Genomic DNA, 27,017 nt, shown 5'->3' with positions numbered 1-27,017 from the left:
GCAACTTGACTGAGGAATGGTCAACATTGTGGAATTTGACAATCAGGTAGTATAAATAAGGGAGGAAAAGCTCTGAGAAATTTATGGGAAAAACAGCTATTTAATGAGGAAAAAGGAGTGTCCTACTATCTCAAAGAGAATAAGTGATAAAAAGAGAAGAGAGTGAATAAGGATCTTGAATTTCAGACAGAGGCAGGCTTTCGTTTTTCAGGCTCAGAAATGTGTTTATCCATCTCTGGATAGAACTATGAAATAGGGGACATTTATCTTTAATTTAAAACAACACAAATTTGCCAGGCATGATATTAAGTGTTTTGTATGTATTTTCTCCAGTCCTTGCAAAAACCAAACAAGATAATAGCATGGTTCATACTTTATTAAACCGAGGCCCAAGTTTACACTGTTTGTGGAGGCAGAAGTGGAACCAGCACACAGATATTTCTGACTCCAAGATGAACACCCTTTTCCAGTAACTCCCACTTCTGTTATCAGCAAAGTGTACCCTTCCTCCTGAGCCTCCCTGGGCTCGGACCCAGAGCTCACTGTCAGGGTTCCCAGTCTGTGTGTAGTCTCCCATACTACTGCTTTGTCACGCCAAGTCACTGCTTATCCTCTGAATGCAGTCTGCCTTCTGGCCTGCGGGCTTTTTTTTTTTTTTTTTTTTGATGCCCTTCTCTCTGCCTTTTGTAAAATTTAGTACTCAGAGCCACCAGTTCTAGAACTACTCTGGCCAGATTCAAGTCCTGCATCAAGCATTTGCCACCTGTAATTTCTTGTACCTTATTTTTTCTCATCTGTAAAATGAAAACCAAAAAATGATAAATGCTTCCTCATTGTTATGGAGATTAAATGAGATTATACATTTAGAGTACCATAGACTGTTATCTGGTACAAAATAAGAACTCAATATAGGTAAACTTATTATGGTTTTTATTAATTCCATCTGTATCTCTTTGTCAAAACTACCTTTTGCAAGAAGGTGTCCACGTGTCTTTAACCTGATGTGATCACTACCTGCCTCTCCTCTAAGTAATGCCTTCCTCTGTTTACATGACCCTAAAGTCATGTGCCTATCATCGTATACATCACATTGTACTATACATTTGGGGTCTATGTCCCATAATAACTACATAAAGGGTGGAAAGATTATATTATGTACTCTTCTGACATCTTCAGTCCCTGGCAAACTCCTGGCACAATGTGGGCACTCTGTACATGTTTGTTGAATGAACACATGATTGACTAATACAGGGAAGAAACAAAAAACTGCTTGAATTTTCAACCTTAGTTATCCCAAATGCATTTGAATTGAACTAGTTGAGGGTATTCAGGCAGACTTCCTAGAGGAGGAGATTATGGGGTTGAGCTTGGTTTCCACTGAATCCTTCATGTATTTGTATGCTAAAAAACTTGGTGTGAAGAAATTTAAAAATTGCTCTTGTCATGTGTGCTATTTGCAAGCTTCTTTGGGTCTATTTTTAAAGGTCTAGACCTTTAAAGAACACTTTGCTCGTGTTTGCCTTGAAATATTCTTACTGGATAATATGGGGTCTTGCAATCAGAACATTATATGATATTTGTAATTAAATTAAGGTAATGATTTGTTCAGCATTCCTTCCAATATGTTTTCTTCAGTGTAATGTACCATGCCAGTTGGTATCACAGATATAAAATTATTTCTCATGGATGGGTCTCTCCCTCAAGAAACTTATTCAATATAAGCATGATACCAAGTAGGAAGTAGTACATGAATTAAGATAGATAAATCTTTTCTGAGAAAACAGGGAATCTTCCCATCAAATATAAGGATGGGATTAGGAATGCTCATAGGAATAAGTAAGACAACGTTGGAAAAGGGGTAGGATCTAGAAAGAGATAAGGGTGAGGTGACATTATAAATATAGTACTCTAAAGCTAGAAGGGTCCACAGAGATTGACAAGTCCTGTGCTTATTAAATTTTAATGTACATTCACAAATCACCTGTTAAAATCTTGTTAAAATGCAGAGTCAGTAGGTCTGGTGTGGGACCTGAGATCCGGCATTTCTAACAAGCTCTTAGGAAATGCCGAAGTGGCTGGTCCATGGGCCACACCTTGAATAGAAAGTGTCCAGTTCAAATGCCTCATTATAGATGAGAATCCTGAAACCCAGGGCAGGAAGGGATTTGCTCATGTCACACAGCTGATTAGTATGGGAGCAGCTCTCTTTTCTCACACTGTAGCAGCTCAGCAAGTAGTATAAGGATCATAGACTTTGGAGTCAGGCTGATCTAGGCTCAAACTTGAATCCTGCTGTTTGCTAGTAGCAAAGCCATGGGCGGGTCATTTATCCTTTCTGTGCTTCGTTTTCTGATTTGTAGAATACTGATGAATAACTCTTACCTTGTAGAGGAGTTGTGATAAGTCAACATCATGACTGGCATACAAAAATGCACAATAGCATCTAGAACTTAGCAGTGGTCAAATGTAACATGTCTTCTATTTTTATTCTTTGGCTGGGTTAGTATTGCCATCAGTGCACTGGCGATATTATCTACATCATATCCCCCCTAGGGCCTAGGCTGTGTTAGCATCCAGTGATACTTAGGGGTGCAGTTAACATTGACTGGCAAATAAGTGCCTGATCAAGGCCAAAAACTGAAAAGGATTTCATTTTTCTCACTGTCTCCTTGGAAAAGGATGCAGTATGGTAAATACATATCCACTAGTAAATTTTTTATACTTGTGTGCAATTGAGGCCTTTCAAACACCTGCTTATTAATCAAAAATGCTCAGCTACTATCACAAATATTAATGGTGGATGCTTTTCATTCCACTTTGGTTAATACAGGAATTATTTTCTTCCTGGCTCCATGATTTTTTTCAGGTTGCCTTAGTTGCCATTACCTAAATAACAAGAAAAAACTTCAACGCAAAGGTCCCAAGAAGATAATAAGAAACAATTGGTTAAGTGCATATTTTAACAGGAAACTTACTGTTTCAAATCCTAGTAAGCAAAAGGAAGAATGTTACCATTTTTGCATATATGAGGGTTAGATTTTGGCCCACATGGAAGGTGCTAAGGGTGAAAAAAAGAAAAAAAAAAAAATCCATGAGGAATTAAACCTGTCAAACTGTGCAGTGCCATTGTAAGAGCTGCTTCAGAAATCTATTTAGAAATCATTGCTCTTGTATCTGAATCATTACAGAGACACCAGCATCACCCACTTCTTATTACTCAAACATAGCAACAGTTGCCATGCTAGCAAGAGATTTGCAACACAAACACTGGAGTCAGGAGCAAGCAGGGCGGGGCTGGAGCTGGAGTCATGGATGTTGAACAGAGCACAGTGCCACCTGTACAGATTTAATTAGGCAGGGTTGTTCTCTTTGGTCCCTGTGCTGTGTCCTGTCAGACATTTCAGGAGAGCAGAAGCAGTCTCAAAAGCAGCATTTTTGGACCAAGTGGTAGTTTCAGTCGTACACAAATGTAACCGCCAAAGGCAGGATCTGTGTGCTTTGATGTGTATTGAGAGTGGGTCTGGGCCCTCCTTTTGTGTATGAATGGAGAGGGTTTCTCTTCATTTCCAGGAATGAAAAACTCATAAAACTCTCATCATTAGAAAGTCAGGCCATTCGTTGTCCCAATATGTCATTTGATTTAATTGAAAACTGAGAAATCTGTCACCATTTATTTAGCGGTTTGCCTCTAGCAAATCTTTGCAGGTTGCCTTCATGTGGCTGGGAATTAGTTAATTAGTATTACAAAATGCTTGAAGAGGGAAATGCACTCTGGCTCGCCCTTTTGGTTAGGAGGGAGCCCATTTCAGGTTGCTAACAAGCACTGCTGAAGGATAGAAAGGAATATGAAATTACAGCATCAGAATAGCTGCAGTGAGAGCTGCATCTCATTCTCTCTCTCAGGTGGATACATTGTAACCTAAATATGTCACTCGCTCACCCTTTTCATGCAAATCTTTTATGGGTGACCATAAATCCAGTTCCTTAAAGCTTACTTTTTTTTTAAAAAAAAAAAAAAAGGTGCCAATTTTACACACATAAGGCTCTTCTCATATCTTCACTTTTATTAATTTCCCATTTTTCATCATTTCTTCTTCTGAATAGAATATTTTGTTTGATGTCCTTTCTTTTACATTTTTCACGGAGGAAGGCTGTTTCAAACTGAGGATGGTTTTAAAAGTCAAGGAAAAGATTGACATTTTTCACATGCTATTCAACTTTGAGGCTGAACGCCTTTGTTCAGCGTGAAATCTCGGAGCCTCTATGCTTAGTACAGCAGTCGGGAGGGAGGGAGGCCCCGCTCGTGGTTTGTCAACTGATTGCTAGATGGCGCTAGAGAGCAAGGCAACTGACACGAGCCGCTAACATGGTTGCTTTAGGTCCCTATCAACCCCATGGGAGTTCTTACATAGAGCCCTGTCGCATTTCAGCACAGTCTGAGTCCAGTTCTGCTGATATGTGAGACATGAGAAGCATGCAATGCAGAGGGCACTAGCAATCAATTTATAGTTTCTTTTCACTTTTTGTGCGTACGTGTGTGTATAAGGGACTATTTGCATATTTCACTATACTGCTTTCCGGATGCGGCACCAAGGGCTGCGGTGAAGAGGTGTGATGTAAATATAAATAAACAGCTGTGTTTAGTTTTTGGACCTTCATGGAAATTGTTTTAACTTCGTGCAAAAACCCGTCCCCATTCTCTTTAATTGTCCCTCTATTTTAGATGACATTCAGGGACATAACGAGAAGGTATACAAAATACTTTTACATTTTCATATCAGGGTGCCTAGCTATATACTTCTCTTCTTAGCTCCATCCCACCACAACATTAAGAGATTTCATGCTTTTGTTAATTATACAAATTTCTTGGCACCTCAAGAAGATTTGCACTTAAAAAGAAAGAGATAAAAAGCAGCTGAAAGGCATCATGTCACTTGCTCAGATTCCAGCTTCTCTCCTTTGGCTTTTATATTTTGCCACTGCAGACCCTTAATAAGCTTGATGACTGACCTTCAGCAAGCGAGTGTCATAAAAATTATAGCTCCCAGAGATGATAACTATCCTTAAAAAAAAGTATGTTGTCCTCAGTTTTAAGTAAGCAGCATCTTATTCTTCTCATTATACAAACAAGGCCCATAGGACTTAAATTACTTGACCAGAATCACTGAGTTATTAGAAAACTCTACAAGCACAGAACACATTGCTGAAGTGAGGGCTAGATACAAGTGTGATGTTTTTATAAACACTGAGGTCTTTTAAAATTTTGTAGATACTATATTTCAAATCAACTATCTTTGAATAAGTAAACAAATAGTTTAGAAAGCCAAAGATCCTATCTTTTCATTTTTTTCTTAAATTTATAAATATTAAAATAATTTCTATGTAGAATCAGCTAAAAAGATTCTGAACTCTCATTACATTTATGAATAAGAAAGGGTATGTTTCTCTTTTTTTCCAGCACTGAAAAACTCATGAAACTCTCCATCACCAGAAAGTCAGGCTATTTGTTGTCCCCAAATGTCAGCTACGTGATTCATTCTATTTTTTAATATAGTGAATACCATTGACTACTGTAGTGGAGAGTACATTTAATGAGGAAATAAAAAAAGCTTAATTTTACAATGTACTTAGTTTAATAAAGAAATCATACTAACATCGAGTTATCCTCAAAACTGGTCCACAAGTGTCCCTTCAGTTGGCAAACTCCTAAAAGGAAGAAGTTTGTTCTTTTATGTGTTCTGATTGATTGTTGCTGCTTTTAGAAATGTGGCCATGGAGTTAGGCTGATTCTGAGAGACATGATTGAAGAAGATAGCTTAAAAAGGTTAGGGTTAGCCCATTCCATGCTGGTGAATGAAGCAGCAGATAAGGAGTTGTGTTCAGGGTGGGTCAATACAGGCTGATGATTATAGTCTGTCATGAAAAGGCATAAACTGAGGCAAAGTGGCTAGTGTCAGTAAGTCAGAATGACAAGGGAAATTTCCCAGTGATCAAAGACTGTATTGGCCATAGATAGAGAATGCACCATGTTCCGTCGGATCTGGCAGGGTTTTAGCGGGAGGTAGTTCAGTACTCTGGATAGCTCCCTGCAGCTTCTCAAAGCTCAAACTTGGTCAGAAGTTTCTGGTTCTTAAAGGTGATTAAAATATGTTGGCCAAGTTTAGTCTCCAGAGATAGCATGTATAATGGAAACACCACCAGACAGGTCCAGGGTCAACTATTAACTACCATTTTCCACTATATAGTTTCATACAAATTACTTGAGTCTCAGTTTGTTTTACATGAAAAATAGAAACCATGAGGCATACTTCACAAGACTGAGAATTAAATGACATCATATTTGTGGGAAGCTATCATGTTCATTCATTCATTGCACAAAAAGGTATTAGCAAATAACTTGTACCAGATACTGTTCTAAATACTGGACATATAGCAGTGAAAAAGAGAGACATTTATGTCTTCATGATGTTTACAACCAGCATAGATACCAGTACAAAGTAAATGATTGGCTAACATTATCATTCCACGTGGGTATGTGTTATGAAGCTCTCATACTAATTCCTGCTGGCATAAAGCCTAAAATTTTAATGGATCATATGGAGAAGACACAGTGTGAGCCCAAGGAAGGTGGGAGATCAGATAAGAAACACCTTTATTAAGCCAAAATCCTTAGAGGACAACACCAACATTAGGTGAATCAGAAGAAATAAAATCCACTCTACGTAGGGAGATGCAGAGGATAAGTGTTCTATATGATCCCTGGCTCCAGGTACAATGAGAAAAACAAAAAAAAAATTAAAATATAATCTTTAGAAGTCCCATCCATAAGTCCATATGCATAGCAGATTTTAAAATACAAGTATTACACAACTCCAAGTTGAAGTTTTAAAGTGTTCTTGAGATGTTAGTGTCCCTAGATGACCAGCAAGAGCAAAAACAAATCATCTGTGAAGTAACTTAAATGAGATAAGGGCCCCAAAATCACCAGAGATAAAGGCCCAAGGAGCATGAGCTAACAACAGAACAAAAGTTTCTAAATATATGACAAAACCAGGTGCCAGGAGCAAGAATTAGTAGAAACAACAGACTGCATAATTAGACCTATACAGATAGCTGAGATTATAAATATCAGATATAGAACATAAAATAAATGTGTTTGAAGAAATAAAAGAATAAAAGTATGTAGAAGGAACAGAGATTTTTAAAACTGCCCAGTAAAATTGCAAATAACATACAACTTCTAGAAACAGAATAGAAATTAGAAGTGTTATTGCTTCTCAGCCTTTTGGCTAAGATCAAACATAGAAGTGAATTGAACTAAAAATGCAATGAACAAAATAAACAGCATCATTAGATCCAGCTTCTAAGAAAATGAGTGAACTCTAAGATAGATCTGAAAAAATTTACCCAGAAAGCAGAGGGTGAGAAATATATTAAAAAAAAAAGAAGAAGAAAAAAAAAAAGAAAGAGACTGGGAAATGTGGAAAATAGAGTGAGAACCTTTAAAATATATCTAATTAGAGTTCCAAAAAGAAAAAGTAAAGAGGATGGGATAAAGAAAGATTAGAAGAGGTAGTGCCTGAAAATTACCCAGAATTTATGAAATATGTCAATTCTCAGTTTCTGGAAGACTAACAATCACATGCAGATAAAAAAAAATAAATTTTTACCTATACACAACATAGTTAAACTGTAAGATACCAAAGACAAAGAGAAGTTCTAAAAGCAGTTGGACAGGGCAGATTGAAAACAAAAGAAATAACAAATGATTCATAGATTAAATTTTAACAGCAACAAGGAAAGTCACAAACACGTGGAATAGCATATTTAATTTATCCTGGAGGTGCAGAGTAAAAAAGTACTTGAACACCTAAAATACCATATCCACTGAATATCTTTTAAGAAAGAGAGAACATAAAGTGTTTTCAATGTTTACTTCCAATAGAGTCATGCTGAAGGAATTTTTTAAGGTGCATTTGAAGAAAAGAAAAATGATCCCGGGCATGGTGGCTCACGCCTGTAATCCTAGCACTCTGGGAGGCGGGAGGATTGCTTGAGCTCAGGAGTTCGAGACCAGACTGAGCAAGAGCGAGACCTCGTCTCTACTAAAAATAGAAACAAATGATCTGCACAGCTAAAAATATATATAGAAAAAAATTAGCCGTGCGTGGTGGCACATGCCTGTAGTCCCAGCTACTCGGGAGGCTGAGGCAGAAGGATTGCTTGAGCCCAGGAGTTTGAGGTTGCTGTGAGCCAGGCTGATGCTACGGCACTCTAGCCCAGGCAACAAAGTGAGACTCTGTCTCAAAAAAAAAAAAAAAAAAAAAAAAAGAAAGAAAGAAAGAAAGAAAAAGAAAAAGATCCTGAGAGAAAGGTTTGAAATGTAAACATAATAAACAATGAAACAGTAAATATGGAGTAAACCCAAATAAACCATAGCTGTATAAAATAATAAAGTAATATCTAAGCTGTGGAATTTATAAAATTATGATGAAACTAAAATACAGAAATGTTATATAAGTCAGGAGAAAATTACTTGTAACTAAAATGGTCTAATCTTCACTTTTGGGGGGAATAGGACAAACACATTAAGAATAGAATTTCTTAAGTTAAATAATATGTTGAATTTTCTAGGATACCCACTAAAAATAGAATAAAACAGAATGCATATTCAAATAATATAAAGGAAAGAAAAAAATAACTAATAGGGTGAGAAAAAAATTCTAGAGAGAATAAATAATATGGTAGCAATTCATACAAATTATTTCACCAATCACAATGAATGTAACTATTAATATCACAAAAAGTATATAAGAACCTCATAGAGAAAATTACAAACTCTTACTAAAAGATATTAGAGAACAGCTAAGTAAATGCAAAAATGTACTATGTTCATGGTAAGGGAAACTTAATATAACAAAGATGCCATATCTTCCCATATTGATCTATAGGTTTAAATATCTATAATCAAAATCGTATTTTTTTGTGGAAAATACAAGCTGATTACAAAATTCACTGTAGTCCCCTTTATCCACAGGGGAATATGTTCCAAGACCCCCAGTAGATGCCTTAAATTGAAGATAGTACTGAATCCAATATATACTATGTTTTTTCTCACAAATACATACCTATGATAAAATTTAACTTATAAATTAGGCACATAAGAGATTAACAATAACTGATAATAAAATAGAACAATTATAAGCAATACACTATAATAAAACTTATGTAAATGTGGTCTCTCTCTCTCAAAAGATTGTATTACACTGTATGCTAGTCCCCCACACCCGTATCAGTGGTTTTGCTTTCCATGGTCTCAGTTACCTGTGGGTCAACCAAGGTCTGAAAATATTAAATGGAAAATTCCAGAAATAGGCAATTCATAAGTTGTAAATTGTGTGCTATTCTGTCCATTCTGAGTAGTGTGATGAAATTTCATGCTGTCCCAGGACATGAATCATCCCTTTGTCCAGCATCTCCATGCTTTGTATGCTACCCACCCATTAGTCACTTAGCAGCTCTCTGGACTGTCATTGCAGTGCATGTGTTTAAGTAACCCTTATTTTATTTAATAATGTCCCCAGAAAATAAGAGTAGTGATGCTGGCATATTGTTATAATTCTTCCATTTTATTGTTAGTTATTTTTATTCTCTTACTGTGCCTAATTTATAAATTAAACTTTACCCTAGGTATGTATGTGTATAGAAAAAAATACAGTATTTATAGGATTTGGTACTATCCTTGGTTTCAGGCATCTACTGGAGAGCTTGGAATGTATCCTCCTTCTATAAAGGGGACTACTGAACTCACCTGTTTTTGGACTGAGGTTGACTGCAGGTAATTGAAGTCCTCTAAAGAGAAACTGTGGACAAGGGGGAGCTACTATATGCAGAAGGGTAAAAAGCCAAGAAAAATCAAGAATAGCCAAGATGGGACATATCCTGCCAAATATGAAAAATTTAATAATGCTGCTATAATCAAAACTGTGTACTATTGACACAGGAATAGACAAATATCTCAATGGAACAGAATAAAGAAACCAAAACCAGACCTATATAAATGTAGATTGTTAATATATGGAAGAACTACTATTGCAAATCAGTTGGGAAAGGAATGCCTATTTTTAGGAAGAGAGGAAGGACAGAAGGAAGAAAGGGAGGCAGGGAGGGAAAGTTCACGATCATTATCTGCTTATTCATTCTGTTCTCTTTATATCTGGCCTATGTCTCCTTGATCTTGCCTCTTCAGTGAAACCTTTCTTAACTCTCTCAACTCAAAGCAATCTCGCCTTTTTTAAACATACATGGAATGAATGTGGCAGTCACTTTTCTCTTCACACATCTCAGGTACCTACAGTCTATCCTTTTGTTTATTAAAAAGAAATGGGTGGATATTTAATGCCCTAATAGTGAGGGGGTAGGGTGAAAAAAAATTTGAATATCTAGGGGTTCATTATTTTTGGACAAGGACAGATTTGAACTTGACAGGAATGTAGGAGTTAAAATAACTGAATGAGAGAGTTTTATTCACTTCAATTTCAATAGTACAAAACATGGTATTCACAGACCAACTAATGATTCCCCTAATTTGTTATAAATAAAAATATTCAACACAGTTAAATTATAAATTAGATGTTGTAGGCACCTGAAGAATAACAAATGAGAAAAAATTTCTGTGCTTAAAGTATTTATGAGCTACTGGGGACTAAGACACATGATTATAAGATGAAATTATGTAAATGCATAAAATGGCACAAAGTACTGTGGCTTTCGGTGAGGCATGGCTGAGGATGGACTAGCCCCATAACAGGCTTCTTCAGGACATGATGAAGTAATTGAGATAATTACTAAAGGTTAATTATATTTTGACAAGTTGGGGACGGGTGGGGGTCAAGGTTAAAAAACCAGAATACAGTGATAGGTTGACAGTAGCTTAAATGAGGAGTTTGTATGGGAAATGGTTGAACTTCTGTTTTGCCTATAGTGTGCCTCACGAGAAATGTTATTGGAATTTTATGCAAGATAATTTTTTATTTTGTAGGATTTTCTGAAACATTGTAGGAAGTTCAACATTCAAATCCCAGCCCATTAAATACCAGTAGCACCTTCTTACTCATTGGGAACACCAAAAAAATAAAAATGTCTCATATAGTTCCCAAAACCCTAGGAAACATTTGAGTAGAGGGAGAGTGACATGGTCACTCTCTGTTTAGAACCATTGGACCATATGATGGAAATGGACATCACTGATGACTTTAGACTCCAGAATGAAATAACTTCACTTAATTTTAGAGGCAACAAAGAATTATTGAAGGTTTTAATACAGATAATATAATCACAGTTCCACATAAGGAAGATTAAGTATGTTGCCAGTAGAAGGTTCAGTGGGTTAGTGCATGGCACAGCTGGAACAGGAGAGAAGTTAAAGATGTTGCAAAGGCTGGGAAGCAGAGAGGTCAAGGTTGGATATACGGACTGGGGGTCAACTGTGTTTGTGGGAGTGTGTGTGTGTATGTGTGTGTGGTGTGAGTTGGAGCCCATGGGATTTATGACATCACAAGAAAAGCCATGGAGAAGAGGGCAGCAAAGTGTGAATTTACAACAGTCGTGAACATGGTGTTGAAACTACTGATTGTGGTGAGTTGGCAAGGGAAAGAAGTTAGGGATGAAAAATGAAGTTAAGAATTGAACAAAAGACATTCTATAAAAAAGACATCTGCACTCGAATGTTTATAGCAGCGCAATTCACAATTGCAAAGGTATGGAAACAAGTCAAGTGCCCATCAATACATGAGTGGCTTAATAAAATGTGGTATATGTATACTATGGAGTTCTACTCAGCCACAAAAAACAATGGTGATCTAGCACCTCTTGTATTATCCTAGATAGAGCTGGAGCCCATTCTACTAAGTGAAGTACTCCAAGAATGGAAAAACAAGCACCACGTGTACTCACCATCAAATTGGTATTAACTGATCAACACTTAAGTGCACATATAATAGTAACATTCATTGGGTGTCAGGCAGATGGGAGAGGGAAGGAGGGGATGGGTATATACACACCTAATGGGTGCGGTGTGCACCGTCTGGGGGAAGGACACGCTTGAAGCTCTGACTCAGGTGGGGCAAAGACAATATACATAACCTAAACATTTGTACCCCCATAATATGCTGAAATAAAAAACAATAAAAAAAAGAATTGAAAGAAAAGGGAACATTTGGGGAGCCTGAGGGAATTCCCAGTACAATGAAGCGTGTGAGAAAGGTGGCAGACTAAAGAGGGGAGTATCTGATCTGCAATGAGAAGGAGGAGACGTGGCCACTGTTAACTAGTAAACATCCTGCTCCACAGCAGCGAATGGACGCGATCTCCTGGCCACTCTCCTTTCTTCATTCCTCCTGGGAATACCAGTTTCACGGTGCTATCATCTTACATAATCTCTATATTCCAGAAAAAACTATGTGTAAATTAAAATTTTATGTTATATTCAACTTTTATAAGTTGAATTGCATTCTAAGTGCACTAGGCAAGCTTTCTATTTAAGGAAATCCTTTGATGGACCCTTTTGTAGTGTGAAAGATTAATTCCAAGTGTATCTCTTTTACAGTTCCAAATTCCGGGTCCCTGGTTTTCTTCTCCTGGACAGCTAACTAGGTCATAGCATTCTATTCTCAGAGCCAAGCCCCACACAAACACTAATTGGTTTTCACATCTGAAAGGTTGTGTATCACTTTGTCATTTCTAAATTTACGTGATGTAATCCATGCACAAGATGGGAGATTTCATACCCTGTGGGAGGAGCAAGTGCCACATGCTTAGTTTTCCAAATATATCTAGAAACAAAATATTTTAAAAGAGGCAGAACTTCAAGAGCGCCTTCCTCAATCTCAGATTTTATCATTTTGTGGTTTCAGTAGGAAATAGCGAATTTCTATTGTCTGTAGAGAAAATCTCTGATACAATTTTCTATCTCTAAATTTATTTTATGAAGAAAAATAATAATTAGAAACAGATATGCAAACAACCAAAAACCATATCAAATCAAGTATTACAAAATTCCAAACTACAGGCTATGAACTTTATAACCAAAAATTGAAAAATAAATGCACCATTTTCATCATGTTGTTGAGGAGCCCCATGTCCATACATTAGTAGGGACTACAGGGCAAAACTTATACCCATTTTTCTAAATCATAATTCCATACTAAAAATTATACTTTAACTGTGTAACTTGAATGAGAGACAGTTAGGAAGTTCAAAGATCAGAGGTTACTGGTACGTTGCAAAGACTTTTGGGAGAGACCATGTAGGTAATCAGCCTTCGTAATGTTCCCCTTTGGTCAGAGCTGCTATTTCACCTTGGCTTTCACTTTCCTCTTCCATTTATCCCATCAGCTGTGTCCCCTTCCTACAGAGTGACTGGCAGGTAGGTTAGCATTGTACCATTCTCTTAATGTTTCATATACTTGGATGTATATTAGAATCACCCGGGAAACTAACACATTCTGATGCCTAGGTGCCACCCCCTATGGATTTTGGGTTAATCGGTCCTGGGAGTTGGTACTTGTGAAAGTTCCCCAGTTTATTCTAATGTGCAGCCAAAGTTGAGAACCACTGTCTTGCAGGCTGCTAAACTTTCCCTGCTGGACTTAGTCCATCAATTCTTGTATCCTTGGGTTCTTTGACTTTAAGAACCTATTGATCATTGGTCTCACTTCCTTTGCCTTCATGTACACAATCTGGAAAGGTAGGTTTGGGAGGAGTAGCTGAATTCATTCCCAGATTTACTTCCAGAATTGGAAGAAGCCCAGAAAATACAAGTATTTGCAAAATATATCAGGCTTCTGGAATATGGCACCTCTTGTGCCAGAGAAACTCAGAAAGCACAGGAGAGTCCTGGGTGAAAATCCAGCTCTGTCTCCTACTTGCTTTCCATTAACTTTGGAAAGTTGCTTACCCTTTCTGAGCCTCAGTTTCTTCAACTATAAAAATTGAAATACTGATTTCCTAAGGCTTAATTAGATGCCTATTCAAAGTGTTTAAAATAGTGCCCAGTATGCTCAGCAGTGATAGTTATTTAAATGGAAAGAATAGAGAAAATAGTTAAAGCCTATTCACTGATTAAGCTCCAAGTCAATAGTAAGTATAATTTATTGAGCCAATTTATCTAATTATTTATTTTTTATATACTAAACAAATATTTTTTACTTATTGACTTTATGCCAATCATACTGCTAGATACGAGGGATATAGTAATGAATAAAACAGAGTTAATTTCTATCTTGGTACATTATTACAGCTTAGCTGAATGCTTTACTTATTCCTGGAGTTGATTTTAAGCAGTCCAAAGGTTGAGCTTTCCAGAGGTATGGTACAACTAACAAACTGACATTCAATTCACTTGCATGGCAAACACACAGGGATGTGCTAGGCTCCCAAGAGAAACTTATACCTGATAGACAAACACTTATCAGAGTTCCATTAACAGTCATGAAAGGCCATAAGGCTATAAAAAACTTAATGAGAATATCAAAAAGAACATCTCAAAAAACCTGATGGGTTTTTCACCGAGTTCAGGCAGGTTTTTAATTAGTAGTGGAGTACCTAGTACCTATCTATGTTCTTGAAGGCCCGAGAAGCTATTCCCTCCACCTCCAATTCACCCAACTGGGAGTGCAGCTGGGCCTCCCATTCTATGTAGCTCTTTTTGTATTAAAAATTCTGTGACTTAACTACATTATTGGAACTGTATTCTTTGCTTGGGTCTGCTGGCATCTTTCAATCAATTACTGTCACTACTATGACAAAAGTGTCTCTCCTTATAACAATCCTAAGAGCTGATATTATTATCTGTATTTTATAGATGAGATTTAAATAACTTGACCAAGGTCATTGAGCTAGTAAATGGCAAAGCCAAGATTTAACCTCAGATCTGTCTGATTCCACAGCTCATTCTCTTAACCTGTCTCAAGTGAACAAACCTCAGGTGACTGTGCTTTAGAAATATCAAAATCTGACTGTTCTGAATTTTAAAAACCACAGGTAGAGAGTAAGAAGACTAGATGGAACCAGAAGATGATGATGTGACCAAACCTAATCTAATCTTGGCCTATGGGCCCCTTATGAAATTATCATACATGAGAGACTGAAATCCAATAAAGATTGTGTCCAGTTTGCCTGGTTATCAATCAAACCTGCTGATACTTAATTTCATGACATTCCATAGATTAAAAGATTCATGATTCAGAGTCTCATCGCTTCATAGCTACAGCGGCAACTCTCGTTAGACCAGTAGAATATTAATAATAACTACAGCTAAAAAAGCAACAATAACAATTTGTATATTGTGTAAAACCCTTGCTAACTCCAGATAATCCTTTCCTATTTTCCAGATATTCAGAACATTTACTTTGCTAATGGAATGTGTGAGCGGGCATGCATATGCATGTATGTGTATGTGAGTGCACATGTGTGACTGGGCCCATGTGCAAATGCTCTGGAGCTCATGTGGAAGGAGAGAGATTTTTAAACCAGTCTTTTCTGGGTTTCTGTGGGTTGGAAAGTGTGCCTTTATAGGGGATCTATCAAACTCACAGTGACTGCCTTTGCTCCCCATCCAGAACAGAGACCCCTGGAAGCCATGTTTACATTAACGAAATAGGACCCCATCCCCACTCCAACCACATTTGCTTAGACGGAGATGGTCATTTAATCCAAAAAGGACTGATCACATTCTTTCTCATGGTAGACTGCATTTTTATTCCTAATTCATTAAGCTTCTGGTATCTATGCCTTTTGCCACATGACTTCTTATCCTTCCCACTATAGATCGAGTATATTTTTTCTCCTGATTGATGTTGGATTTAGCCATGTGACTCACCAGTGGACTATCAGAGGACACAACTTGAGCAAGGCTTTAAATGTGCATGTGAGCTGAGTGTTTTCTTGAGTTCCTAGCCTTTGTCTATGAGAAACATGCCCCAGGTGGTGCGTTCTTTTACGTGCTCATCCAAAAGGGTAAGAGACATGTGGGGCAGATCTGGACACAATCTGTAGCTCAGAGTCAAGCCTACCCCAAACCAGCCCACAGACAAATAAGCAAGAAATAAATGCATATGTTTATATATCCTTGTATTTTGGGGTGTGTTATTACACAGGATTATTATAGTAATAGGTAATTGATATCTCTCTCCTTGAAACTTTACAATTATGCTGAGAGACAAAGAGACTGCTTATTGGGGACTGCAGAGCTGGCTAAGGAAAAATGCTGATCTGTTTTTCTCTTTTCGTGACTTATCCCTTTGCTTAATTTTGTGTGTGTGTGTGTGTGTGTGTGTGTTTCCATTGAGATAAAGCTCATACAACATAGAATTAATCATTTTAAAATGAGCAATTCAGTGGCATTTAGTACATTCACAATGTTTTATAACTATCACCTCTATCTAATTCTAAAACATTTTCATCACACCAAAATAAAAGCTGGCACCCATTAAGCAGTTACTCCCAATTTCTCCTTCCTTTCCAGCCCCTGGCAACATCAATCTGTTTTTTGTTTTTATGGATTTACCTATTTCTATAGACTGGATTGTGTCCTTCCTCAAATTCGTATGTTGAAACTTTAACCTCCCACGTCACTGTATTGGAGGCAGGGCCTTTAGGAGGTAATTAAGGGCCTTTAAGGAGGCAATTAAGGTTAAATGAGGTCATAAGGGCAGAACCCTGATAAAATAGAACTGAGGCCCTTATAAGAAAATGAAGAGACACAAGATCTCTCTTTATGCCATGTGAGGACACAGAGACAAGGTAGAGTTCTGTAAACCAGGAAAAGAGTCCTCACCAGAACCCAGCCATGCTGACATCCTGATCTTGGACTTCCAGCCTCTAGAATTGTGGGAAAATAAATTTTTGTTGTTTAAGGCCATCCAGTCTATGGTATTTTGTTATGGCAGCCTGAGATGACTAATATACCTATTTTGGATATGATATATCTTATATGATATAAATAGGGTCAAAGCTCTGTGACCTTTGTGTCTGGTTTCTTTCACTTAGCATGTTTCCAAGGTTTATCCATGTTGTAGCATGTAGCAGCATTTTATTCCTTTTTATAGATAAATAATATTCTACTGTATGGATACCACATTCTGTTTATCTATTCATCTGTTAATGGACATCTAGGTTGTCCCCATCTTTTGGCTATTGTGAATATTGCTGCTATAAAATTTTTGGTTCTCAGATCCTCAATGCTGTTTCCTGGTTCCAACACAGAAATTCTTCCTTGAATTCCATAAAATATCCCCAGAATACATTCAATAAATTCCTTTTATTGTCTTTGAATAGACATTTCTTACTTAAGCTTGAGTTAATGGCTATGACTTGCAACTGTGAGGACCTAAACTAATAGAGAATAAAATTTCTAGTTTTTGGTCATAATATTATAAGAAAAAGTGGTCTCAAAACTCCCTTTTCAAGTTTTCCGGAGGGGTGGTTAATCACCTGCTGATAGTAATATCAAATCAGGTGACTGTCTTGAGAAGATTCTGGAATATGTTTTTACTGTGACACTGTTGATTAAATTATCACTTACCTTTGGGAACAGGCAGCATAGGACCTCGAATTTAGAGCATATTCCAATTCAAAACGACTCCTTAATGCTGCCACATGGCTCCGGCTAGGCCCTCCCCGGCTCACCAGGCAATCGGAAGAAGAGGAAGGTGAGAGAGACCCGCTGCTGTTACTCGAAGCAGGAGACATCAGCTGAGTGAAGGAGAGGCAGATTCAATCGTTTAATACGTCCAATAGGCAGAAACGCATAGAATGGAATATAGATTTATTTTGACTTTCTATCCTAGGATTTCTCATATTTTAATTTCTATTCATTTCAGCTTGCTTCTGGCTTTTCCTTTTAGCCTCTAATGGCAATACCTGGCTAGCCTAATTTACTTCTTTGACCCAGTTCTATGCTGAAAGCTGGCTTGTTAAACACAGGCTCATCTTTCTGAAAACACAGTAGGCTCAAATCAAATTCATAAAATATATTTAGAAGGTTATAATTCAATGATCAAAAGATTCTTCACTATGGCAATAAGATACATGGCAGAGTTCCTTTAAAATCATAGCTAAAATTATTCCCTTTATATGGAATAATTCCCTTCACATAAAATAGATTTACACACTTTTCCAAGAATATATCCATTTAATAAGGGAAGGATGCTTTAATGTCTGGCAAGTGTTCTCCCATAGAGAACAAGGCCAATCCCTCTGTCACATGATAGTTCTTCAGATGTTTAAAAACAACTGTTGGACTCAGCCTAATTTTATCTCTTCTGTGATAAGCATCCCTCGTTCCTCCAATTGGTTCTCACATTACATGATTTTCAATCCATTAACCATTCTAGTCTCTCTTCCCTAACATGTGTGTCCTAGTTTTAATTATTCTTTAAAAGGATCAGGGACACAACTGGGTACCATTTTGTTTGGCCATCTCAGATAGGAATGATCATAGCTTTTACTCAGTAGCAAAACAGCCCTTCATATTCTAAATCCTAATGAGCTTGTTATCCACTAACATTCATGATGCTTCTAAACCATTTGATACTTTTATTATTGTTTCTTCGGCTCTGGTGCAGGACATTATATTTATTCCTGTTAAATTTATTCTTATTAGACATGTCCTGTTACTTCATCCTCCAAGATATTGTAGAGTCCTGCTTTCAAATGTTTTCTGTCCCTCTCAACTTTATTATCTATACATTCTTGGAGTAGCTCTCTCTTGACCTTGGTCTAAGCCATTGACTGAAAAGTTGAAGAGTAGAGAGGATAGGGCCTTACTGAACTCCATAAATCAAGCCCCTTTAGGCTGAGTCTGGTCCATTATTTAGTGCAACTAGGCCAGCAAACTCTCTTTGCATATAGCCCATTCATCCTCTCTCCTGAGGATGTAACAAGATAAGCTAGTTTAGCAGATCCTTCCATTGTCCCTATTTCTGAAATACACAGCCAGATCTAATGGGATATATCCTCAGGCTAGGAGCAATCTTGGCCAAACACAAAGGTTCAAAGCGAGAGGATACTTTAAATCTAAGCCTTGAAGGCATCTCTTAACACTCAACTCCTCTAGCAGGTGCTTTTGTCCACAGGGACTGCTGAAGCCTCCTCAAACTTACTACTAGGTCTCCCCACTTTCTGTAAGTTTCAGGACCTAAGAGAAGGGAAAGAAGGTTTTATGTCTAAAGTCTGAAGCTTTCTTCTACACAAGAGACCTCCTCTTTAGAAGTTCCAGGAATGAGTCATGAGATAGAGCCAATTTACTGCAGGCTGCAACTGGAGACTTGGAACTCTTTTCCAATAAACTAGTGAGAATTTTTTTTTTTAAGGAAAGAAAACATTCCTTGCATGGTTCCACTCTGAGGTTTAGGTGTGCAATCTCAGGTTGATGCTGTTCCTTCCCCATTGTTACCTCTTCCCTCGATATGTAGATGTGTACGTGATCCTATGTGTGTGTTGTCTGTCTTCCTCCTTCAGTAGCACTCATTTGCATTTGGGAATATATTACTTTTGAATTAGGGCTCATGTTTTAGCTTCCTTGCCTATTTTCAAATGCTCTCTCTTGACCAAGTATATAGAAAATCAAGGCAATCATAAAGAAAATTAAATCAAACAGCTCCTTGATACTAAGGGAAGAAAATTCTATTAGCCTGATTACTAACATATATCACTTTATTCAGCACATGGGTGGTGTAAAAGCCATGCCTTCCAATTAATTTATTCATGTGTTTTAGTGATAATTTTTCCTTTTCTTATTGAACATAAGTAAACAATGGCTTAACATTTTTGCTTAACATCTCTCTGTATGTAGAAATTTCTGTATAGAAAAAAAGTATTTAAATACTTCCTAATATATATGTTATACTTTCAATTGTTACTTCTCAATTTTTGAAGCTGAGCATGACTGTGTCAATTTGCCTGCCTGATTATTTGTTGAAGGGGCCCAAATTCACTCTGAATTTGCCTTTGCCCCTGTAGATGCAGCCAGTTCTGCTCCCCCACTGGGAATTTAATGGATAGGGTAATGTGAATGGAGTTATGGACTCTCCTAGTAACTTTTCATAAGTACTGTCTCACCTACATCCCTGACATCCTTGGATATTCAGGGCTTTTTTATGGACACATTTCAGAAGGTAAAGATTTTTACCTCAATGTTGCAGAGACACTCTTCTAATTTCATAACAACTTCAGAAAACTCGGGTCTTCCCTGTAAATAGAAAAAAGAACTTTTTTTCCCCTAAGAATAAAAGGAAGGAAACTCTCTTTGGATTTTAAAATTGGGTATTTGCATTTGTAAAGAATGAGATTAACAATAAAGTATATTTTTATTTAAAATACACGTGTATTGAAGTGTTAATTGAATGTTCATTTGCTGTTCATGGAGGGATGTTGAGTCTCCCTCTGATAAGAGTTTTAAGTCAGAATTTGCAACTACATTCAGATAATGAAATAGTGGAAAAGCTTTAATTAGCTTTGCATGTTTTTAAATGGCAGGTTCTCCTCCACAAAATGAAAGAATAAAAGTGAATACTAAAAACTATTAACTATCTCAGTGCCTTATAATGTACTGCACAGTGTTTCTGTAGGAAAGGAACTGCTAAAACTAATTTCATAATTATAATAGAGTCACTTTTGAAAAGATCATCTCAGATTCAAAACTAAGATCAAGATAGAAACCTCATGACAATGCCATATTTTAGGGTTTAAGATAAGCTTTTTATTTTCAAAAACTACCATAAATGATATTGTCCAGTATGAACCTCTGTTTCAGATGAGTCTGGTTTTTTTAAAAAAGCATTTATTGTATTCTGATTATATTTCAAGTTTTGTTCTAGTTGCAAGGGATATAAAAATGATTATGGCAAAAATTCTTGGAGTTTTAGAAAGTGTTAGCCTCTTTTGAAGAAATTATATGCCTCCTTTTGTCAGATCCTAAGGACTATTTATCCTACTCATTTCTCCCTTTATGAAATTTTCACTGCCAAGAGGTGAAGAGCCTAATTTAACATTCAGGCACAGTAACCAACTAATTTAGATTCTTAGAAGAACAATTTCTCCCTTAATATCTAGCCTTCCCCCGAGGACACTGCTTCCCCCAGAGCCCTTTCAAGTGGAAGCTGTTTCCTCTTGCATGCTCCTTGTACCTCTAGGGCAACGTCAGTGGGGTGAGCCAGGACCTCTGTCTTTCTTGCTGTCACTGCTACTTCCAGTGGTTTCTCCAGTGAATACCACCAACTTGTCAGGCTATACCACCCATTGTGGAGTCACTCTCCCTCAGGTTTTAAGGACTGGCTCACTGTCATGCACTCTAACCCTACTCTTAGAATCATTAAAATAGCCTGTCCTCTGGAGTCCTTTGCTTCCTCTTCTCCCATGAGCTTGTCTTCCCACCTCCCTTAGTCTCTCAGCTCCAAGGTCGTGCCCTCATGCCCATCACTGCCAATGCCTGCAACCCCTCCCTGTTATCCAAACCCTCAGTCTTCATCAGACCACTCCCTGGGCTCCGTCTCCTTTCTCTCTAGCTCAGCTCTAGAAACCTGACTCCAACAATCTCTAACCACACTGGTGAAAACAAGCCATTTTACCACTTTAAAAATAACAAAAACAAAAACTTTTTACTGTTACATTTTCAAATATGCTCCGAAGTAGATATTATTCTATTGATCTGTCAATCATCCACCATTTCCCCCATTCTTTCTGCTCATCTCATCTTTTCACTGTCACTCACCTCATTTTCTCACTTCACCCTTACCTACCTTAGATTTCACTGGCAATCATTTCCAATTATCACTCCCTTCCACACAGCCTTAACTCTGTTGCCTTATCTTGCATTTTGTACATTTGAAAAAATTCCAACCTTGATTAAATCCATCCTGTCTGGTCTCACTTCGAGATCATGACCTTCTAACCTCAAGTGCACCCTCGGTACTGCCCAGAGAACCTCTTACCTATTCCTAGCCCACTCCCTCTCTCACACTCCAGATGGCTGTTTTGTGCCTTCTCATCTCCCCTCAAACCTCCAGCTCCCACTACTACATTGACCTGCTCACCTACGTCCAAACCTACATAATCTGCCTTCACCTTTGTTTCTATGGAGGAACTTTGCCTGATTCTGAGGCCCACTCCTTCACTTATGTGCTCCACCAACAATTTTCCCTTCTATTTTTTACATTGTTGGCATTCCTTCTCTACTGTATAATCCCTGCCAGCCTACAGACATGCTATACATTCTCCCATCTTAAACACAAACAACAAAATAAAACTCTTGACTCTTTTTCAAGCTATTGCTCCATTTCTCTGTTCATCTTTACAGCAAAATCGCTCTATAGTTGTCTAAATTTGCTGTCTCTAATCCCCTGCTCCCATTTGCCATCCACTCTAATCAAGCTTTCTCCTACAACACTCTGCTGAAACTGCTCTTGTCAAGCTTACAAAGACCTCTTCATTGCTAAATTCAATGGTTAAGTCTCAGTGCTCATCTCACTTGGCATAGCATTAAATACAAGTAATCATTCCTTTGTCTCTCAAACACTTTTTTTTAGTTGGCTTTGAGGTCATCATTTTCTCTTTGTTTTTCTCCACTCTCATTGGCTCCTTCTTAGTCTCCTCTTTTTGTTCCATTGGTTTTCCTTATCTTTAAATTTTGGATTGCCCCAGGACTCAGTCTTTGGGTCTCTTCACTCTTCTGTTTAGAGTTAATTTGTTGAGAAGTTAATTCCATCTCATGTCTTTAAAAAGCAACTCCCAGATTTCTATCTCTAGATCAGTACTCTCCTCTGAACTCTGACCTCACACATGCAATTGGTTGCATATATAGTGTTTCCATTTCAGTAAATGGCAGCAGCCTCCTTCTACTTGCAGAGGGCAAAAACCGCAGGATGATCTTTGACTTTTCTGTTTATCATACTTGCACCCAATCCACCAGCAAATTACATTGATCCTGCCATTCAGTAGCTTGTATTAGATCAACCTTCCCACAGATAACAACCATAAACTCTGGACAAGATGTAAAAGACAGCTACCTGAAGGCACTGGAGAGTGAATGGAAGCAGGTAGATCCTGGAGGAGTGTCTTTTAGAAGAAAGGAAGGGGATGGGGTAAATTTCTTATTTTTTTAATAGTATTTAACCTGAGGGTAGACTACATTTGCCTTTTAGGAAACAGTTAAAATTCTGATGGTTTGCTTGCTTGGAGAACCAGAGAACAGAATTCAAGACAACCCAGAATGTGTTAGTTATTGTTTCATAACGGATTATCACAAACTTAGTGGTTTAAAACAATGCTCATTTATTATCTCACTGTTTTCACAGGTCAGGAGCCCAGTACAGATTAGCTGAGTCCTTTGCTCAGGGTTTCACCAAACTGAAATCAAGGTGTTAGCTGGCACTGTGATTCTCATCTGAGGCTCAGAGGCCTTTTCCAGGCTTATTGGTTGTGGCAAGAACTCATTTTCTTGTGGTTGTATCACTCATGTCTCTGTTTTCTTACTAAATATTGTCCAGGAATCACTCTCGGCTTCTAGAGAATGGTCATGGTTGCCCATTACAGGGCCCCTATAGTCCACAACATGGCTCTTCACTTTCTTCCTGACTCGTGCCTCTGACATCTTCCTTGGTGACCAGCTGGAGAACATTCTCTGCTTTTAAAGGGCTCACCTGATTGGGGCAGGCCCACTCAGGATAACCTTCCTTTTGCCATATGATGAAACTAACAGGTTGTGCACACACTCAAGGGGAGGGGATTATGCATGGCATGTGCACCAGAGTACAGGAATCTTGGGGGCCACCTTAGAGTCCTGCTCATCACAGATAGGCACAAGAAAGTGAGGGGAGATACTGGAAGAGGAAACCCTGGAACTTTTATATAAACTTTGCTGAAATCTCTGGTTGATCCCTGGACCACACATGCATGAGGAACACTCTAACCAGCTGGGTAGGTATAAAAGAAATGAACTGAGATTGGATCAGCTGCCCCACACGGGGCATTGTGCTTACTATTTTCTCAACTGGAATGACCTAACTCTAATTCTCTGCCTACAGACATCCAATGCACTCTCAAGCCAACTCACAAGCCACATCCTTCTTAAAGCATCCGAGTGCTTCCACAAAATAATCATTCACTTTTATTTAGATTTACTTCATTCTTCCTTGTGTTATAGCTATGTGTTTACATATCTATATCTCTAGCTAAACAGTGCTTTGAGGGTAAGTGATCATTTATTTACTCTTGTACACCTAGCCTGTTCCACCAGATAGGTTATTTGAACTCAAATTTGTTAAATTAAATTGCATCATTATAACATTAAATAAAACACCATCCAGAATCTGCTTACCTCTCATCCTTGTCTAAACTGCATCATCTCTTGCTTGTATCAGTACAATTGCCTTCTTACTATTTTTGCTGCTTCTGTTCTTTGCCTATTTAAATGTATGTTCCCATACATTTGATCACAGTAGCCAAAGTGATCATTAAATATATACTTCAGAGCAAGTAATGCCATTCACAAAAGACTCCAATTACTTCCTACTTTATTTGGGTAAAAAGCCAAAGTTCTTTCATTCATCTGTAAGGCATACAACAGCCTGTGCCTGCTATTCTCTGACCTACACTTCCTCTTGGGCACTCCCATCTGGCCATAACTTCCTTCTTCTGTAGAGCCCCCACATCCTCAGGGGCTTGTACTTGCTGTTTTCTCTGCAAAGACTCACTAGTGCCTGCCCCTTTGCCAGCTTTTTGTTTAAATGTTACTTTATCAGAGAGTTTTTCCTTGGCCACCATATTTAGAGCCCCCTAACTAATACTATCTGCCCCTCTTCTTGTTGTATATATTCCACAGCACTTATCAGCATATGACTTAGTACATATTTTCATATTTACTAGTTTATCTTTTCTATCCTTTCACAGAAGGTGCACGCCATGAGGGTAGGGGTTTGTTGTCTGCTGCTCTGTCCCTAGCACCATGAGCAGTGCCTTGCATGCAGAAGATGCTCAATAAATACTTCTAGAATGAATAACAGCATTAATAAATTTTATGTTTTCTTTCATTTTATTTGTTCTCAAACTATCTTATTATATGGATAGAGGGTTTTACTATAATCTGCTTCATCTTTTGGGTTTTTTAAATTATGGAATATTTTGTGTATACGTGGTCTTTTTTGAACATAAAATTCAAATGACGTTCATATTTCATTGGGGAGTTGAAAAAGCATTAAAATAATGGTAAAATTTAACATTTACTAAATGCTTAGAGCATGTCATTTAACTCTTACAATACTCCATACTATAGGCATCTATTATTAATTCTATTTTACATATGCAAACTTAGAAAATAAGAAAAATGAAATAATTTATCTAAGATAGGGTAGTCAGTAAAAAACAGCAGAATTCACGGCTGGGTAGAGCTTGTGCTCTTAGTCTTGTCTTCATACTCTCTCCCTAAGTGTGGCATTTAAATCCGTAAGGAATAATAATTCGATTGTAATTATGTAAGATTCAGTGCCTAAGATTAGCTTCTGCATACTAGAAAGAACACTGGATCAAAATTTAAAAGACTTGGTTTAATACCTACTAGCTATGTGACTTTGAATGGTTTGTTAACCATTTTGAGCGTCATTTTCCTCAGCCTCAAATTGGGTTGCAAAATTAAGAGATCTAAATAAGATAATGTTTGTGCAAAAGCACTACAAACTGTAAAATGTTTTGCAAAGTACCTTAATTTTTTTTAGTATTCTCTAGTAGTGGGTGTGCCCTGGATATGAACTCTGAATTTATAGTCAAATGCTTTAACATTTCAGTTTAAATTCTATGCACGTTAAGGACTGTAGCCATGTTTACCTGGCATTTTATGAGAACACAAAGGTGTTCGTTGAACAGCAGAAATTACCAAAATGCCTCATGAGTTGTATATACTACAGTTAGGGGTAATAAATGCCAACAGTACCATATGCATTGCCCTCTACTTTCCTTTCAGGTGGATGGCTCGCACTCTTTGCTATCATGCAGCGGTTGGTGGCAGCTTGCCCTGCGTCATGTGTGGTGTGCACCAAAGATGTAACCCTCTGTCACCAGCTCACCTATATAGTAGGTAATAAAACCAATAACTCTAAAAAGTGGTGTTCAGTGTACCTGGAAAATTCATTGCCTTGCCTTTCATTGTACTGACTGCTCTCTGGGCTCAGCCTGAAAAAGGTAACCTTCTAAAGAGCCCACTTTTACAGTGACTACAGAGCCTGGTAACATTTTATTTTCCTGTTCCTGGTGGACTCAATCAAAACTATTTTAAGACCTTCAGAGGTAATTGAGATATTTTGCTATGGTAAAAGAATATCACCATTTCAAGCAGCTAAACACTTAAAAAACAGACAACTTTAATTATATTTTTGTCCATGCTTTGTGCAGATTTGAACCCTACCACCACCAGCTGAAAGAAATATAAATACATCAGAAACCTGAACTGCAATTGTTCAGCATTAGTAAGATTAACTGATGTACCAATGAAACAGATTATTATCAAAGTGCATCTCATTTTGAAAGTCTGGTCTTTTTTTATTGGTGGTAAATGAGCTGTAGAAATGTTAACAAGATACACTGCCTGTATTCATTACATATTGCTTGCTTAAGTCAACAATTTAATAAGACACCTTATTAACAAATTTGAGGAGAATGTGATTTACATCCTGATATCCAAGAAGAGATAAACAAGCTATAAGCTCTGCCAATGGAAAATTTCCAGAAACAAACCTGAGTTAAGATAGAGCGGAGGAAGATAATTTCTTCCATTTCTAAAATCCTATGACTCTGTGAGAATGAGGAGGTAGACATTATCTCCATCCCTGACAGGAGAGAGACGGCTTCAAGGCTGGTTGGTGTGTACACAGTTTCTGATCAGTATTGAAAACACTCGAATGCTAAACTCCCACCTTCTAAAATGAATTTCTTGATTTTACTACATTTTTTTTTCTGATCAGAGATGG

General features: G+C 37.6%; 2 protein-coding genes across 2 annotated transcripts in view; one reads left to right on the top strand and one right to left on the bottom strand.

Annotated features, from left to right (window-relative positions):
- Nucleotides 1-27,017, bottom strand: part of TNNI3K (TNNI3 interacting kinase) — a 284,808-nt gene that overhangs the window by 31,778 nt on the left and 226,013 nt on the right. Inside the window, exons 22-23 of the mRNA XM_069478078.1 lie at nt 20,192-20,251; nt 17,585-17,754 (exon numbers count right to left, since the gene is read on the bottom strand). Coding sequence (XP_069334179.1) covers nt 17,585-17,754; nt 20,192-20,251 — 230 coding nt within the window. The remainder of the gene's footprint in view (nt 1-17,584; nt 17,755-20,191; nt 20,252-27,017) is intronic.
- The window catches only part of LRRC53 (leucine rich repeat containing 53), a 43,438-nt gene that overhangs the window by 2,508 nt on the left and 13,913 nt on the right, over nt 1-27,017 (top strand). Inside the window, exon 2 of the mRNA XM_069478077.1 lies at nt 26,015-26,128. Coding sequence (XP_069334178.1) covers nt 26,015-26,128 — 114 coding nt within the window. The remainder of the gene's footprint in view (nt 1-26,014; nt 26,129-27,017) is intronic.

This window comes from Eulemur rufifrons, chromosome 8, assembly GCF_041146395.1.
Source record: "Eulemur rufifrons isolate Redbay chromosome 8, OSU_ERuf_1, whole genome shotgun sequence".
Lineage (NCBI taxonomy): Eukaryota > Metazoa > Chordata > Mammalia > Primates > Lemuridae > Eulemur > Eulemur rufifrons.
This window is presented reverse-complemented; position numbering and strand designations above follow the sequence as displayed.